General features: G+C 36.5%; 1 protein-coding gene across 1 annotated transcript; it reads left to right on the plus strand.

Moving 5' to 3' along the window:
- The first annotated feature begins 113 nt into the window (after positions 1 to 113).
- LOC135474987 (uncharacterized) lies at positions 114 to 18,972 on the plus strand. Its single transcript, XM_064754708.1, has 17 exons — positions 114 to 211; positions 1,434 to 1,522; positions 2,360 to 2,467; positions 4,574 to 4,681; positions 5,680 to 5,781; positions 6,223 to 6,282; positions 7,226 to 7,360; positions 9,457 to 9,616; positions 10,171 to 10,271; positions 10,709 to 10,908; positions 11,550 to 11,664; positions 14,122 to 14,261; positions 15,109 to 15,270; positions 15,769 to 15,921; positions 16,625 to 16,795; positions 17,340 to 17,517; positions 18,581 to 18,972. The coding sequence occupies exons 2-17, from the start codon at positions 1,444 to 1,446 to the stop codon at positions 18,730 to 18,732; spliced, it is 2,124 nt and encodes a 707-aa protein (XP_064610778.1). The 5' UTR covers positions 114 to 211; positions 1,434 to 1,443; the 3' UTR covers positions 18,733 to 18,972.
- Positions 18,973 to 19,785: the final 813 nt, after the last annotated feature.

Below are 19,785 nucleotides of genomic sequence, written 5' to 3' on the forward strand. Positions count from 1 at the left end.
ATTTTGCTTATTTACATCACGACGGTTTGCCATAATTTTTTTTAAAGTATGATTTTTAGTCTTTGTGGATCATTTTCACTGGTTTCATTATATTATGAAAAGTTCAACAGCAGCCACTCCAACCGGAAGCACGTGGTTTTGTTGTAATGAAAATTGAAATCTGTATCGCGTGGTGATGGAAAGTGAAATATAAGGTTGAAAACAGAATCAGGTAACTAAAGGTTGTGGTACATTTCAGTTTTTGTTACTAGTTTAAATTACACGTGGAAGAGAGAGCGTTGTCATTTGCAGACCTGAAAAAATTATATGGTTTACATGTAGTAGTTCTGTGCGACGAAAACTAGGCCCAGTGTAATACTATTTAATCGCAGATCTTTGACTTCTGGCGTTTGTGTCCTTAAAAAAAAAAAGCATTTTATTTTTGTAGGTATCATGTTTGAAATATACTTACTTTCTTTGCGGATTTTCAATAGATGTGAACGGAGCAACTACCAGTTTCCTGGAACATCTTATAGACTAGAATAGCATAATGAATTATATGCTAGGCCTATATACTGTTATATACTACAATGTCCTCTTACGTCCAGCATTCCCAAAGCCACGGGCCTTGTTTCACAAAACATAGTAAATCAGTTTTTCCTAACTTTTCTGGTAAATGACATTGCCTTACGGCATTATAACCTAGACAACGTTACCAGAAATTTGACTTGCGTAATCCAAGTACACTGACTGTTGCAATGATAATCCAACATATTCATAATCCAAGATGAATATGGCATGTCCAGAAATTCCTCAGTCATTGTACTCAGACTACATATATGACTTATGAAGCTTTGTGAAAGTGCCTACTGGTATTTTCCTGTTCGCACTTAGAAACTCTGTTAAGTTTCCTATCAGTATCTGGCTCTGTCTCCACTAACAATCCATAGCCAAGGGGATGGCCCTTTTATTGGACCACAGATGAATTAATTTCTTAAATTTGTTATTTCCAGACATCAAACTTGGTAAAATTTTGAATTGGCTGCCATATTTGCATTCTCAAAGCACTATCATTGTGGTGTAAAATGAAATGCAGTGTGTCCTTGTCTGTTGAAAGGATATTTTGGGTGATTTCTTTAACCATAAGTCGCCTTCATTCACAACTGTCTCTGGTATATGTAGTTATACTCTATTCAGGTACAAATTAAATTGGGCCTAATAAGATGCAGAGTTTTCAAAACGGTTAAAATTGGCTGAATCGAATGTAGATTTTAAATGTGTTGATGTAAAAGTCTGTATTTGCGACATCATTGACACCTAAATTTGTCCAAAAAGCCCGCTGTAAAATTCATAATGTCAGACTTCATTTTATTGAGTCAGAAAAATCTAGAAAGTAAATAAAGGTAGTTTTCAATGGGTTTTCAGGGTATTCTGTTTGATGTTCATTATTGCAGATCAGCAAATATGACCCAAGGTAACAAAGACTCCAGAATTGTGAAAAAGAAGAAAAAGATGAAGATGCGTCAAAAAATCTCTGTTGATGGTCAGTTTTTAACTCTGATATATATATACCGGAAATATAATAAAATGTTCCTTTTGTACTCACACAGTTGAGCTTGTAAGGTGTCATCTCTTCAACATTTTTGCAAATTTGCATGATTATTCAAGCATATTGTGAGAGCATTATTCTTTGGTGACTGATCATACTTTTTGTGAAGCCCTGAAATTGGGCAGCCCAGCTAGCGTACTTGTGTCTCTTACATTCAGTGAGAAAGGTGCATAAATATGATTTACACAGAAATTGCACGTGAGCAAGAGACACAGAAATTTGAGAGTGGGGGTAAAGAAGACTTGTAATAAAGTCACTCTTTTCAGAATTTCTAGCTTTATTACAAGGGTAATTGCCAGTTATTAACTGTTATTGAAAGATAAATTATCAGTCATCCTTCTGTGTGTGTTTGCACATTATTTGATGTGTAAGCATCAATAATCAAACAATTGTCCACATAAATCTAGTGTGAAACATTTTACCCCTAATTTAAAAAATCCCATGGCTCCAGTGGGATTTCATGGAAGCCGAATGCTACTGATTAGATTATCACCAGATATATTTACAACACAAATTATGTGTGTAAAAATTTTCCTTATCATCTGACAGGTGGGGTTTCAGACTTTAGCTATTATTTTCCATCTAGGTGATTGATGAAAGTCTTGCTGTTGTATATAATAAAATGGAAAATATGTGAATATATAAATCTACAAAAGTTAAGCACTAAGGAAGGAAAACCTCAAAAATTTTAAATGTTTTTCAGCATAGAAAAGAATTATTTCGTCAATTTTCACATTTGTTTTTTGTTTGTTTTTTTGTGAAACTTAACAGGTCCCATTGGAAAGGCTGTTGACAGTGAAAAAGATGTTACAATTACCATGAAAAAGAAAATTAAGAAAAAGATGAAAGTTAATCCAGAACATCCAAGCATTCCAGAAGGTACTTAAACTCATTTCATTTATGATAACTGATACAAGGGTCAAATAATAGGGGAATTTTGAGTTTGAATTCTTTTATGGCTAGAGGTGAAAAAAAAAGTCCTACAGTATTATGTGACCTGTCAAAAATGTTGGACATCAGTATTGGGTCACATATACTGTAACTCAGGCATCTGAGGAAAGTTTCACAAAAAGTAATTTGGAGAAGACGAATGATGAAAGCTATTGAGGAGCTGAATGTTTGTGAAATTGTGAAGTTCCTAAAGAAAAGAGATATTTGTGTTTCTGGAATATTGGAATATAACTGATCGGTAAATTAATGTCAACAAATTTTGATTAACATTTTTCACAAGACACCTGATACTGTTTTGCTGTTGCCTTTAACAACAAAAGGATTCACACTCGAAACTTCTCTAGTCCGCCTTTTTCACCGATTCTCCAGCTTTTGACCTAATGCTGGCTAACCTTTATGATATGGATAAGACAAACACTGTGTAGTGTGATGGGAACAGATTCATTCACTTATTGAAGTCTGACTTTCCAAAATAAATGTAAAAAAATTTAAACTCCCCATTCTTACATATACTTTTTGGCTTTATAGTTGAATTTAAATATTACTAAAGTGACAGACAGTACCTGACTAATGTCTGTGACCCGCAAAAGACTGCCATTCAAAGCATCTTAAACCGACATTAAATATTTTTTTAGATTTTTTTTCAATTCAATAAAAGTTCAGTGAATTTTTGTCCTGACACAGCTTCATCATGTCTCCATTTAGGTGACTCAACATTTGCTCTAGCTCTCTAACGTCAAAGATATTTTCCGCATGAAGTCTAAGCAGTAGACGAGGACAAATGAAAGTTGTAGACTTCGGCGATGAATGTCTCTGGAGGGGTTGTGCTGGTGATTTTAAGCCCAATTTAATATTTTCAACGTCAGACGTCAGAGACAGCCCATGGCTTGAATACGGCGTTTCAATAGTCTTACTGTATTTTATAAAAGAAAACACTAAAAAAAGAACATCCCTGGTATGTTAGAAAGACGGAGAAAAAAATAAGATTTAATTAATTTTAAGCATTGCCAAGATGCCGTTTTTTTATTCCCATAAACCTTCAGCTTCCCTAATGAATTTTGCACTGACTGTGATATTTGTTATTTAGAAACTGCTGTCTGAATGCTGAAATGAATGACAAAAAATGTATTTGAGGAGATGAATGCAGTTTGGACCTAGATGGTGCGCTACTGTCTGGCATATGTGTAATTTGTGACATCGTCGTTGAATATTACACAGCTTGTAAATCAACTGATTTTACGTCTGTGGTTGTCCATGAATGATACAGACCTGCCCCACAACACTTTATGAAATGGCCCTTTTTTCTGCTAGACATAAATAAATTGTTGTTAGCGATCTCAAAACGAAGTCTTATGCAGTAGTTCTGTGTTATCATATTTCACTTCATTGATTGAATGCGTAAAAAGGCTACGTCACAGCTTAGGCACTCAACCTGATAACAAGGTGTTTGATTGGATAAAATTCTCAAGATGGCTGCCTTGTCTCACACCAGCTATTTGTGCAGTATTGTCATTTTGTTCTACATGTTATTTGGTGATCTCATTAAAATAACCAGTTGTGATACTTTTCAGAATGCTTGAATATCCTGCTTTCGATTGAAATATGTTTTAGCCAGGCACTGTATTGTCCCTTAAGATTGTTAATTTATTCATATACATGCAAGTTCTTAGATTGTGAGCTTCTTAAGAGTATTATGTACTATGATACATTTTGCAATCATTTTACCTAATGCTTTTTGGTTGAATGTGTAATTTTTGAGTTTTATTTTCCAACATTAGAATTTTTAGTGAAAATCGGAAATTTTGGTGATTTTAAGGATTCCAAAAGATTAGTTATGTTGGATTTTGTTATGTTTTTGAATGTAATACTTGTACAACAGTGAAATAGGACAAATATTAATTGGACAATATATTGATTGGACAAAATATTAATTGCACAGAAAAAAGTTTTAGGCAGGACTGTCAAGTAGGCAAGGGAACATGTGTTTGGAGGTTTTCTAGTCTTTTGTATTTTCTTTATCATAAAACTTTGCAGGCCCTATTGGGAAGACACTCAGCAGTAAAGAAGATATAAACATTACCATGAAAGTTAAAAATAATAAGAAGAAGAAGTTGAAGGAAGACCATCTGAACATTACTGAAGGTAACTCCTTTAATATTTAACTCACTGATCCAAAACAAATCTACCTGACCAAAATTCGTAAGGTTTTAATCATCTCTTCTGTAGGGCATACATACATTATGGTCTGTAGATAAGATGTTATGAGAGATATGACAAGGGACCAAGTTTTGCCCAGATGAATGCATTTTTAGATTTAAATACATGTACATATCATTATGATAAAATATTACTTCTGATGTTGAAACTTACGTATTTCCTGTAGGATGTCACATGACCTTCCAAACAATCCTCAAATTGCTCAACACAGTTTTCATTTTAGGATCCAGATAGTATGTCTCATGGAGCCAGGCAAACAGAGCAGCTTAGCCATGTGCTCAGTTTTATTTATTTATTTATTTATTTGATGTTTAAAGTCGTACTCAAGAATATTTCACTTATGTGACGCCAACCAGCAATATGGTTGGAAGAAAATAGACAAAGCCCAAGGAAACACACAACAATCCAGGGGCTGCTGGCAGACCTTCCCATTTTCGGCCGGAGAGGAAATGGGCTAAATTTTAAGTTGCTTATCATATTACATATTGTATGTTCTAGGATGGTGTTATATATGTGTAAATGTAGACTAAAAGATATGCATGTATTGGTGCAATGGATTATGCTTTCGTATGGCTCTGAAGTACAAATTTATAAATTACTTGTATATGCTGTAGATATGTTAAACGTTTTTGTACTTCTTAATCTTATTCACAATTCTAATGTGTGAATGGAACGAAATTCATGTGACTAGCAGAGTTTTCATTTAGAATTGGAGAAGGAGGTCAGAGTTCAAAATAGGTGGCTGAATTGAAAGTGATTACATCTCAATTACTATTGATTTAAAAAGTAAGAATATTCAAAGTAGACGGGTATGGGGATGGTAGCAGACAGCAGTCTGCAGCCTGTTACTTGCCCTTTTTGAACACCCTGGACAAGAGAAAAAAAATGGCATATGTTATCTGGGTACATCATTTTTTTGTCAGGTGGCAATGAAGATTCTATAGAAGAAAGTGCTGACAGCACAAAAGAGGTAAAGGAAGATGGAATGTCTGAAGAAACTGAGGAAGATGTACAGCAACCCTCAGGTATAGCTGCATGAAGTGAATGTGGGAAACATATTTTTCTAGGCTGAAAATTTCCTTTTTGTTTTTCTCAGTCACACTGTGCGCCTGACTTAATTTGTATTGACGGACGGGTAATATTTATAGGCATGCCAGAAATTTTTTAAAGTACATCAGAACTTTTCAGTGAGATAATTATCAATACCTCCAAGAGAACAAAATGTAAAAGAAATGAAAAGTTGTATGTCATATTCTTGGAGTTCACACAGGACATTTAATTCTAGCAGTCAAGTTACTGTATATAAACCATGTCATAGGTTTCATTTAAGTTCATCCCTGATGAAAACTGTAAAAGCGAAAATTGAACTAGATGACATTTGCCTGTATTGCTTCGGTTCGAAAAATTGTGAAATATGGAGTAAAAATCCTAGCTTACGTACATACATTTGTTCTTTGCTGATTCAGAAGATTTTGTCAAAAAGAAGAAAAAGAAGAAACGAAAGATGACTGAAGACACAACCACAGGTTTGTTTTAGAAAAGACAATTTGAGGCTTTTGTATGTGTATTCATAAAAAAGGGTCATTCTTTTTTTATTTATCAAAAATAAACCTTGATGTCTATGTCTCAGCTGAAGTCTTACTTTTGGCCAATCACATTCTCTCAATTTTCACTTTTCCGAACAATTGTTTACCGCTCTCTGTTTTGAGTACATGTATTTGGACCCAAACCAAATGATTTTAATACCTGGGGCAGTAGAGAGCTCTGGTCCAGTGGCAGATAACCTACTGACACAATGGCTGCTCCAACGACAAGATGGATGGTTTGGCACAAGTAGCATTTATCTCACTTGTGACATTAATTTGTTTAAAATTTGCAGACATCTTCCTTATAATATGTATTATAAGTGCATGGGTTCCCCAAATTGGTAGAACAGATTTTATTGAAATACGAAAATTACATATTGTGGAAGGCAGTAAGTGTGCAGTTTTGTAATTTAGTACCCATACTGATGTAATTTATTACTCCTTTATATTGCATTAGTGCTCCTTTGTTGTATGTAAGGGCTCCTGTGTTGCAAGTGCTCCTGTGTTGTATGCAAGCTCTCCCGTGTTGTATGCAAGCCCTCTTGTGTTGTACGCAAGAGCTCCTGTGTTGTATGCAAGCACTCTTGTGTTGTATGCAAGTGCTCCTGTGTTGCCAGTGCTCCTGTTTTGTATGTAAATGCTCCTGTGTTGTATGTAAGCACCCTTGTGTTGTATGTATGTGCTCCTGTGTTGTATGTAAGTGCTCCTGTGTTGTATGCAAGTGCTCCTGTGTTGTATGCAAGCACTCCTGTGTTGTATGCAAGTGCTCCTGTGTTGTATGTATGTGCTCCTTTGTTGTATACAAGTGCTCCTGTGTTGTATGTAAGCGCTCCTGTGTTGTATGTATGTGCTCCTTTGTTGTATCCAAGCGCATGTGTTGCAGATATCAAAAAGAGGAAGACAGACACAGGAGAATCTAGTCAAGAGGAGACAACTGATGAAGGAAAAGAGGAGACAACTGATGAAGGGAAGTCTGGAGAAGAGAGTGATAAGGTTAACCAGATGCAAGAATCACAGTGTGAGTACAACAAAAAAGATGCATACTTTTTGCTAATTAAGGCCATTTATATCATTGTTGAATATGACCGATTTTGTGTTGGGTATTTTTTTGTGATTCTCTTTTTCTGCATGGGGTGTCATTTCGTTTAGTTGTAGGAAAATGCAAAAGAATGCATCAAAAAAAAAAAAAAAGAATTATAAGCATAAGCTGGTATTGCTTTTGTTACGGAATAAAAACAGTATTGGTGGGTGGAAAAAAGATGCAGCTCTGAATTTTACAGGGAAACAATGCTCAGTTATGTCCCTTGACCAATGGACCAATAGGATGTTGTCTAAAGAGAGCTCCGTGATACAGCCCATTACTCAGCAATATAGCCAATTGAATTATATAACTCTTATTCTCCCTTAGACAATCTCCAGTTGGTGATGTTCTTATCTTGGTCATAGGCCATAACCAGGGCCTCGGCTGGTGCTCGCCGTTGTTTCAAATTTAGAACAAGTTTTTGAAATGGCGATAAAATTCGAAAAAATGAGAATGTTTAATATGTGTACTTAAAAAAATGTACAAATGTTGTACATGGGAATGGGAATGGGAATGGGAATTTTCTGGAGATTAAGCACATTTTTGCTATTTTTCTGATGAAAACAATCCATTTACTTTCATTTCAAACAGCCTCATTTCGGTGAAACAACAACAACACAGTCACAGTCAGATTTTACTTGACAAATATACAAAGGGGGTTAAGCATTCTTGCAAAGTGACGTAGATTATATAACACTTAATGAATGAAAATCATGGCATTTTTGGAATGCCTTTCATAGAAAAATCTAAAAAAAAAATAAAATTATTAAGGGAGATAAATATAGTGTTAGACCTGTAAATGAAGTTACCTCCCTTGAAAAATTCAACCTTTCCACTTCAATAATCTATTTTTTGGAAGTAAATGAAATGTTTAAATGTTACCATCACATAAATGTGTACAAAGTCTGGTTTTCCTATGTCATACTGTGTTACTTCAATGTTTTAATCATAATGCGGCATTTGAAAGAACTAAATTTACAAATATATTTTGTAACAAATTTTTCTGATAGAGGAAATTTCATTTTACTAGGACCCTATGCGGACTGATTGAAAAAAGGATTGATTTTTTTTCTCAAAAAACAAAAACACTCTGCCAAGCATTGGTTCATTATTTTGAGGAAAATATTTCTGTATGTAGCATGGATAGCTGGAAGAGACCAAACTGATTGTAGCAGCTTTAACAAAGCGGATAAAAGTGAATTACAGATGGAGACCAACAGGAGTCATATGGACACTGTTACCATTCGATCAGTGGATGATAACAAAGATTACGTCAAGGCGGTTAACAAAGTACGGCTAAAGAAAAATAGTATTGGCTACAAAGTCTGATGGGTGGCTAAAGTGATTTGCTAAAGAAAATACTGACCCAGAGAAAGCCCTTCATGACTGAGTATTGCTTGTCATTACAATTCAGTGCAGCATTTTTGTTTTCAACCTAGTTTGGTCCAGGCCATAACTAAGTATTGTTCCCTGTTCAGGAGAAGAATCAAACTCCGTGTATTGAAACAAACTCCACGTAGACATTGTCTGATTTATAATAGTGTGATGAGGAAGGCAGACTAACTTAAATTGATTCTACAAGGCTCTAATAAAAGACAAGCCTTGAAAAGTCTACCACTAGAGTCAAACTTTTCACTTGCCTATTCTGTGCAATCGTTGATTGAAGGAAAAATGGAAGTTTTGTGTGTGTGCATGCTTGGGTTTGGTGCTGAATGAATTACGGTAAATGACCTAAAAGTTGCACATTTTACCTGATTCTGAGATTTTCATCAATCTCACAGAGGTGTTTTGAAGAACAGGAAAAATGTATATTTCACCTCCAAAATGAGTTATTTATGACATCAGTATGCCAATAAAAATGCAGTTATTGAGATGACATTTTAGGTCATTTATTATATTTAGTGGTAAGAAAGCCATGAATGGTATCCAGAACTGTATGTAGTTGGTAATTTCTTGATAGGAAAAAGTTTCATTCATTGGATACACATGTAGACTACTTGATGACCTCTGACAGACTTTTTCTTCTCATCCAGTACCAGGTAGCTCATTGTCCACAGCAATTTTATCTGACACGTCCTTTGAGTCATTGAAGGAGAAAGTGTCAGAGTTGACGCTGAAAGCCGTGGCAGATATGGGGTTTACCCACATGACTGAGATACAGGCAAAAGCCATCCCACATCTGCTGGAGGGAAGGTATGCAGAAGTTTTTAGTCCAAGCAGAAAAGTTCCTGAAAACCTTCAAAACAGAACACAAAATTTCCCAAGGATTGTCAGGTGGTTTGGGTTGATAAATCCCATTAAAAGTTAACTTGGCTGTTAACTAGCAAGAACTTAACTAATTCTACACAGTTTAACATTACTGCTGCTTTGTGCTTGGAGGTTTGTCAGTGTATTGGAAATATTCGTAATAAGCTGAAGGATGTTAAACACCAGTCCTACATGTAAATAATTCTCTACTGGCTTAGTTTTGGAGAAAATGCCATTTACCTAATTATATTTTCTTGTTCATTGAATTCTGTGCAGTTGAATTTGGTGGCGCTAAGCTGATCCAGCCTTCCCAGTATGTTTATTGGTGACATCATTTCCAATAATTCACGGAAATTATGCTTAAAATAGTTATTAAGACATATATAAAATATGCCTCAAAAATTGTTTTCAAATTTGTCCCATTTCTTGATTTATATTCCTTAAAACCCTACTCTTCATTTTATAATACATTTTCATGTATCCTTTAACTGTACTTACAGGGATTTAATGGGAGCAGCTAAGACAGGCAGTGGGAAAACCCTAGCCTTTCTCATCCCTGCTATAGAGCTCATCAATAAGCTGAGATTTATGCCCAGGAATGGTATGTAGCTTCAGAAAATGAGAGGGTTTACCATATAGGTGCCTTTAGTGGGTATCATTTGGAATTAAATAATAAAGGTTAAGTTTAAACCAATTGATATGACTTATAACTACATATTCATTAGTTAGGATTTAGATTGATAAGGGTTTTTTTTTTTGATGCATGCTAGTTTATGATAAGAATTCATTATTCAAGTAAATGAAATTATTTAATGAGTGAAATCTAAATAACTGCATAACATGTGCAATGTTGTAATACATGTGTCAAATTTGATTGAGGACAGGCCAACTGTATTTTAAGTAATTGAAACCTTTCAACGAAAAATGAATGACCGTTCACACCTTTCCGGTATGCTTAAGTTAGCACAATAAATCACACCATGTGGATACGAATAAAATAATGTGAAGTCCTTCCAACGACGTGTTCACTCCCGGCAGGTACTGGTTGTGTGATCATCTCACCCACACGAGAACTCTCCATACAGACGTTTGGGGTGCTGAAGGAGCTGCTCAAGTACCATTGTCACACCTACGGTCTGTGTATGGGGGGAACTAACAGGGTGGAGGAGAGTAAGAAACTGTCCAAGGGCATCAACATCCTGGTGGCCACACCTGGCAGGCTGCTCGATCACTTACAGGTGAGAAAAGGTGGCTGTGACACACGTTAAAACACATGACCTGACATCTGCATGGAAGTGGGGCCTGATGGCACAAGGGATCTCACCTACAGAGGCAGGTTTCATGCAGTGTGAGAAGATGGCATTCTGTGCTGTTATGCAGTAGTGCTAATCTCTTATCTAGCTCTTGGCTTTACAAGTACACCTGCTTGGAACTAGTTGATTTCAGTTCTAAGGAAAATTTGCATGTTGTACACTATGTAATGTTTGAGATCTATCCAGTGTCTATATCATGTGCCTGGGTGGGTTGTCGTGTTTGGTGTCTTCAGCATGGCATTGCAGTGACACAGAACTATAAATAAGTTGAAACTGAGAATTGTCTGCTATATGTACAAGGACACACCATCATGATATTGCCAAAATAAGTTGAAATTATGAAAGTAAAAGTCAGAGATTATTTCCAATCACATCCAGAATTTCCTGACTTTTTTCCTATGGTTTTCCCAGATGCTCAAATTACAACTGCTTTTTTCTCTCTAGAACACCCAAAAGTTTTTAATAAGAACTGCAATGAATGATCTGCATTTTTCCCCAGAAATACTTTGGATTTCATGATTAACATGTATGAATAACAAAGCCTTCAATGTTGTGTTTATTTATAGAACACCCAGGAGTTCATGATTAAGAACTTACAGTGTCTAATCATTGATGAGGCAGACAGGATCCTGGATATAGGGTTTGAGGAGGAGATGAAACAAATCATGAAGCTGTTACCAAGTAAGGGAGTATACAGTATACAATTACACTTATTGGTATATCTGTAGGCTGGAATGCTTACTGTGCTAATTGTGTGCTGCAACACTTACTAGGCTAATTGTTTGCTACAACACTTACTGGCCTAATTGTGTGCTCGAACACTTACTGGGCTAATTGTTTGCTACAACACTTACTGGTCTAATTGTGTGCTGTAGCACTTTAGTACTGGCCTAATTGCGTGCTGGAACACTCACATGTATTGTGCTAATTGTTTACTACAGCACTTACTGGTATAATTGTGTGCTGTAGTACTTTAGTACTGGCCCAATTGTGTGCTGGAACACTCACATGTATTGTGGTAATTGTTTGCTACATCACTTACTGGTCTAATTGTTTGCTGTAGCACTTTAGTACTGGCCTAATTGTGTGCTGTAGCACTTCAATACTGGCCTAATTGTGTGCTGGAACACTCACATGCGTTGTGGTAATTGTTTGCTACAACACTTACTGGTCTAATTGTGGGCTGTAGCACTTTTGTACTGGCCTAATTGTGTGTTGGAACACTCACATATATTGTTCTAATTGTTTGCTACAACACTTACTGGTCTAATTGTGTGTTGTAACACTTTAATACTGGTCTAATTGTGTGCTGTAGCACTTTAATATTGGTCTAATTGTGGCTGGAACACTCACATGTATTGTGGTAATTGTTTGCTACATCACTTACTGGTCTAATGATGTGGTGTAGCACTTTAGCACTGGTCTAATTGTGTGCTGTAGCACTTTGGTACTGACCTAATTGTGTGCTGGAACACTCATATGTGTTGTGTTAATTGTTTGCTACAACACTTACTGGTCTAATTGTGTGCTACAACACTTATTGGTCTAATTGTGTGTTGTAACATTTTAATACTGGTCTGATTGTGTGCTGTAGCACTTTAATACTGGTCTAATTGTGCGCTGGAACACTCACATGTATTGTGGTAATTGTTTGCTACATCACTTACTGGTCAAATTATGTGCTGTAGCACTTTAGTACTGGTCTAATTGTGTGCTGTAGCACTTTGGTACTGACCTAATTGTGTGCTGGAACACTCACATGTGTTGTGCTGATTGTGTGCTACAACACTTACTGGTCTAATCGTGTGTTGTAACACTTTAATACAGGCCTGATTGTGTGCTGTAGCACTTTAATACTGGTCTAATTGTGTGGTGTAGCACTTTTGTACTGGTTTAATTGTGTGCTGGAACACTCACATGTGTTGTTCTAATTGTTTGCTATATCACTTACTGTCCTAATTGTGTGCTGGAACACTCACATGTATTGTGGTAATTCTGTGCTACATCACTTACTGGTATAATCGTGTGTTGTAACACTTTAATACAGGTCTGATTGTGTGCTGTAGCACTTTAATACTGGTCTAATTGTGTGTTGTAACACTTTAGTACTGGCCCAATTGTGTGCTGGAACTCTCACATGTATTGTTCTAATTGTTTGCTACATCACTTACTGGCCTAATTGTGTGCTGTAGCACTTTGGTACTGGCCTAATTTTGTGCTGGAACACTTTACAGGGACACCGTGCCAACGTAAAAAAAATTGTGCTGTTATTTTAGACCTCTTCTACATATAATTGAGACTTCAAGATGTCTACTGACACATATCTGACTCTGGTTGGAAGATCGAATGTTTAGTTTATTTGGGGTTTCCCTTCAACCATCAGCTCGTTCAAGTCGCTGTATTTAAAAAGTCTGATTTTTTTTAGTCATTTACCTCCCCTTGTTGTGTAGACGAAAGGAGATGTTTGGTGAACTTGAAATGTCAGACACAGCACAGTGTTGTAATTATGCAGTATAACTTCAGGTCTGCCATTTGCAATTACGAGTACTTTACAAAACATTATCAATAGAAAGGAAGATCGTATTTGATTTTCTAGACTTCTGATTTGCTTTCATATATCGTATTGTTTACATGTGCGATTCATGAACAAACATTGCATTGTCTTTGCGCTGCCTCATTTGCCTGTTGTCTCGTCGGGCAGATTGTTTAGACCAGTCACGAATTTCCCCTTACAATTCTCTTAATTGACATTTTGTAGGAAATATTAGGCCCAGGAGGTTTAGTTAGGTACACCAAGAGTTAGCAGTTCTTGAGTATTGCCCATTTGTGTTGAACAGCAATAAAGTAAACAAATAAAATAGACTGATCTCTTCCAGAATCTGGGTTCTCGGTCAAACACCAAAGTTAAGCAACGTCGAGTCCTGCTAGTACTTGGATGGGTGACCGCCTGGGAACACCGGGTGCTGTAGGCTAGCAAACCTTTTCGCCATGATATGGCTGATTATGGCGTTAAGTCATAATCATTCATTCCAGAATCTGCCCTAACTGTCTCTTCACTTATAAACCAGATTGCTACAGTACTATAGAAATATTCTCGACTAAGCCAAAAAGCACTGATGTAATCTGTGATAATTTCAGAGAGGAGACAGACCATGTTGTTTTCTGCCACACAAACCAGGAAGATTGAAGACTTGGCTAAGATGTCGCTCAAGAAAGAGCCTCTGTATGTTGGTGTGGATGATAAGAGAGAGACAGCCACAGTGGAAGGTTTAGAACAGGTACCGTGGTGTTCTTGTAAAATTGTTGTGGAATTGTTGTGAGATTCAGGCTATATAAGACATGACACAATAGGTCTTAACTTAATAACTGTAGACAAGTTGGATTTGATCTCTCAACCCCAGAGGGTCAGACCATGTTTTTATGCATTTGATTAGAAAGAGCTGTACGAAACAAAAGAATAGTAAGTCGGAAGACGTAATGATAGAATATTCTTGATTTTCTTATATCTTTGCAGCTATTGCCTGGTATATGCCTATAATACCTACACAGCATAATGCCTTCAGAATATGCTTGAATAAAAAACCTTGCAAACATCCTTCTTTGAGAAATACTGTGTTTCACTTAAAGATCAGCATTTTTGAAATAACACATTGTACTTGATTCTAAAAGATTCATCCACATTATATGGCCATTTTAGAGTCTGTGTCATTTGATTAATATTTTATTGGAAAAACTTTAGTGTTGGCAGCACCAGAATCATTACAAGGCTGTTATGTGGGTTTGAATGAGTTTGATGGTTAGACTGGTCAGCAAGGCCAAGAACAACGTAGAAAAACGCAAAATAACTTTAAACCTGATACAAAAACAATCAGTAGATGCAAGTGACCCAGGCTATAGATAGATGTGTGAGCGAACAAATGTCAATAAATAGACAGGAGTCAATAAACCGCAGACTGTGCCCGGTTTCCTCCCTCCATAATGCTGGCTGCCGTTGTATAAGTGAAATATTCTTGAGTATGGCGTAAACACCAATTAAATAAATAAATAAATGAATAAACTGCTTGTTAGAGCTTTATTCCAAAGACTGAAGAGCTAACTTGTCTGTTTCTGTTTTTCGTGTTTTAGGGCTATGTGGTGTGTCCATCTGACAAGAGATTCCTGCTGCTCTTCACATTTCTCAAGAAGAATCGAAAGAAGAAGATCATGGTGTTTTTGAGTTCCTGTCTCTCTGTCAAATATCACTATGAACTCCTCAATTATATAGACTTGCCTGTTATGTGTATTCATGTGAGTATGCTTGACACTTGCTTGTATATCTTGGATAGGATGAAAAAATAGGATGTTATCAAAGTTCTCTGTAATTTCCACCAGTAAATACAAAACAGAACTATTTTTGAGCCATCCTCTTTGTCTTTGCTGCATCAGATCTGTGAATAAGATTTCATTCCTTGGTTTTAAAGAAAAAAGGTACAGCGGGTAAAAATGTTTTCAGTTATTCCAGAAGTTTTATTTGAGATTTGTACTGAAACTTTATAATCGCTGTGAGCTCATGTCCAGTTTATGCAGGCTTCCTCTCTGGTAGTACACAGGAAGGTCTGTCAGCAACCTGCAGATGGTTCTGGGTTTCCACAGAGCTCTGCACAGTTTCCTCCCACCATAATGCTGGCTGCCGTCGTATGTGAAATATCCTTAGGTACATCATAAAACACCAATCAGATAAATAAAAATATGTTTTTTTTTAACAGTGATGATGTTCAATAGGTTCACAAGTATTCTTTATTCCAGGGTAAACAAAAGCAGGCCAAACGCACACAGACATTTTTCCAGTTCTGTAATTCTGAGGAAGCAACATTGTTATGTACAGACGTGGCAGCCAGAGGTCTGGACATTCCTGCTGTCGATTGGATAGTTCAGTATGACCCACCGGATGACCCGAAGGTAAGGGCAAATTTTCAATAGATCTTGACACCCAGAAAAAACTTAGTTTGTTATTGCATAATAATAATAATAATAATAATAATAATAATAATAATATCTTTATTTATTGAAGGTAACTGTTCTTCCCCAAGGCCTTCACAAAGAAAACAATATATAGGAAAGAAGGCAATTTTTATGTTATATTTCTAGTGCTGCCTGCCAGAATACAAAAATCATCAAAGTATACATACTGTAATTTTTCAGCTTAGTCACACTTTTGCATACTGTGTTTTTATTCAAGGATATTCTGAAGGTATTATTCTTTGTAGACTGATAAAATTATACTTTTTGTAAAGCCCTGAAATCGGCCAATCCAACCAGTGTGGCACATCTTGCACTGAAAGTTGCTCTTTCATATGTGAAAATGTTGAGGAATTAGGGTAAGTTTGTTTGAAGATCGACAAGGTTTAAATTCACCACAAATCTCTCACCTCTTTCCTCATTGTGTGAAAGGTTACATATATATCACCTCTGCCAAAGAAGAGTTTTTTGCTGGTATTTAGTTTTCTGTTTGTCTTTTGTAATGTGATTTGAATGAAATTTTGTTCACAGATGGGCCTTGGGCTAAGAACAAATCTGTTGAATTTTGTTTGTACCCCCAAAATGTTTTTTTTTTAATACTTGACCAGCTGGTGATATGTCTTTTGTCTCCTTTTTATCATAGGAATACATCCACAGGGTGGGTAGGACAGCCCGAGGGGAAGGGGGTATCGGCCATGCCCTGCTCATTCTCACCCCTGGAGAGCTGGGATTTCTGCGGTACCTGAAGAAAGCAAAGGTCCCACTAAACGAGTTTGACTTCTCCTGGAGCAAAGTTTCACAGATTCAACCTCAGGTAACCTATAGGTTGATGGGTAATAAACATGCAGGATTTTTTCACGGCTTATGTCGTGCTGGTCTTTAGATGCTTTCATTAAAGCTCTCTATAGACCATTTTATTTTATCGAAATGTAATTACTGTCTGTGCCTTCAATATTTACCTGCAGATGGTCTCTCCGGACATACCTGGGAAGACCTGTCAGGAACTTGTGGATGGTTGTGAGTTTCTCCCAGGCTCGGCCCGCTTTCCTCCCACCATATTGCTGGCTGTCCTCGTACATAAAGTGAAATAGTCTTGAGTTTGGCGTAAAACACCAATCCAAACTATTACTTTTGTTGATGAGGCTTACATTTGTCCAGTTGGATGTCATCATACCCTTCTAAAAAACACATTAGCACACCTTTCTGTGAAAGATTACAAGTAACAGAACAGAACAGAATGTGACAAAATGTAGTAATTTGGCCATGGCCGAACATTTAGGTCAAATACAATATTTGGTCACGTGTCATTGTTTTCTTGAGACCATTTCCTGACATTTTGTATGTTATTTATTTTCCAGTTGGAGAAGCTTATTGAGAAGAACTATTTTCTGCACCAATCTGCTCAGTTAGCGTACAAGAGTTACATCAGAGCGTACGCCTCTCATCATCTTAAGAACATCTTTGATGTCAGCAGCCTGGACCTACAGAAGGTGGCCTTGTCATTCGGCTTCAAGGTGCCGCCATATGTAGACCTCAGTATCCTTTGGGTTTTGTGCTTTGAATATTAACATTTTGAAACATTATGTAGTGAACTTCTTAAAAATGGAATACTGGTGATTTTTGACGAGATATCCATATTTGCTAATCAAATCAAAACTTTCCTTAAACTGTTTGTAAAGTTTGAAAAAGTAATAATGCAACCCGATTTATCAATTTTAAGAACTTTATATTAGATTTTGAATGGTAACATGTACAAAAATAGCTGCAAAAAATCTTTTTTTTTTTTCCCAAAATCTCCAGTACAGCTGTCTTTTTTTTTTTTTTAACGTGATGGCAGTGTGATAAGATTTTCATTCTAGACTGATAAAATTCATTTGTTTGTAAGTATTGACACTGATAAACCAAACAAATAATGTATGTGTAGTTTGATCTCCAAAATCAAATCCCAACAGACATCTAAAGTTTGATTCAAATTTGATATTATTAGTCAGAAAAATTGTTTCTTAAGATGTGCGCTTTTCGAAAATGCAACCCACAATCAAGAACAATAAAACACCATTCCGACAACAACGACGCCGTATTTCCATAGTGCTGGTTGTCACAGTCTTCAGGAATTGAGACTTTGTCAGAGGAAGCATTGCGCTGATGCATCGCCTGGGATGGATTTGGAAATACACAATGGAATTGGGAAGTGAAAAGAGTTGTGCAGCATTAAAAGTTTTTCTAAACTCATATTTGTTTGTGGGAAGAAGTTGGTAGAAGATGGTTGGGAGTAGGCAAGTATGAGGAACAAGTTAAACACGTTGTTTGACGTTTCATGTCAATTGTCAGTTACTTGCACATAAACATCCCGACTGATTGCAGAATTATTCAAATGTTCAAATTTTCTGTAGATTTTGAGAAATAAGTTTATGAAAGGTAATACAGGTATGTGCAAATGTTACATTCTAATTTTGATTTGATTTCCTTGTTATATAATTACATAGAATCAAATTCAAAGTCCAAACAGGTTCAACTGTTGCTTTTCAGACAACTTATTCAGACTTTGGTCCAGAAAAAAAAAACATCTCGATAAAAAATTCCTTGACCCTGACACCAGATGTTCACAATAAAGGTGGAGAGAAGGCCAATAGAAAAGGAGGGTCAGGTGGGGGCGGTTACGGATACCAGCGTGGAAACAAACAACACAAGTCCAAGGTTTTCAAACAAGTTGGTAACAGGGACAGATCCAGGAAACAGTTCTCCAGATGATGATCGTCTAGAGCCTCATCAATTTTCCGGAATAATCAGAATATCTGGAACTTCGCTGCTGAAGGATCATCACATGTTTTAGAGGCTTTCACAGGGACTGAGAACACCGATTTCATTTATGGGTGCAAATGTGGTTTACACAGGCTGTGTTTCGGATTCAAAAGAAATGTCACAGCGTTTATCATATTGTAATATTTGAAAATCACATCCATTGTATATGCATGTGACACACTGTTCTTTAACTGTAAATGTATTAATACATGGAGGGCATTCCTTGGCTGAGGTGGTTAGCGTGACAGCGCGACACAATGACAAGCAAGCCTCTCACCAATGCGATCACTGTGAGTTCAAGTCTGGCTCATACTGGCTTCCTCTCTGGTCATAGGGGCCAGCTGCCAGCTGAGGGCTTTCCCCTGGTTCTGCCTGATTTCCTCCCACCATAATTCTGGCTGCCATTGTATAAGTGAAATATTCTTGAGTAAAACACCAGTCAAATGAATAAATAAATAATTAAAGTAATTAATACATGTTACATGTAAGTAATAATAGTACTTCACTAACAGAAGTGCTCGAAAGACAGTTGGCAGGAGGCTAAATTATTTCTTTGGAGTTTGGATTGATCCAATTGAATATACATGTAAAAAACATACATGTATATTGAACAGAAAACTCATTGTTTACTAAACAAAACTATGCCTAGGCCTAACTGTTATTGTATTATGGTATGGCATCTTAATCAATGAAATTGTAAGTTTACTGTGAGTATTACATATCTCGCAGACAAAGATGGATTTCTGTTTCTTTGAATCCAGGATATGTTTTGTGGCACTGTCTTTGTTATAGAAAAGAGCATGAACACATTTATAGATGTGGATTAACAGTCATGTACAATATAAGTTAATGAACCCACAAATTGTTCTTGAATTAGTTTTCTTGATTCTGTCAGCATGGAATAGCATGCAGTGGACTTAAGCATTTTCTTTTTGTCTAGATCAGATGCAGGGATTTTTGTAGATCTCCCGCTCTTGCTGTTCGTAGTGGCCTGTGTGGATG

The sequence above is a fragment of the Liolophura sinensis genome, chromosome 1 (genome assembly GCF_032854445.1).
Source record: "Liolophura sinensis isolate JHLJ2023 chromosome 1, CUHK_Ljap_v2, whole genome shotgun sequence".
NCBI lineage: Eukaryota > Metazoa > Mollusca > Polyplacophora > Chitonida > Chitonidae > Liolophura > Liolophura sinensis.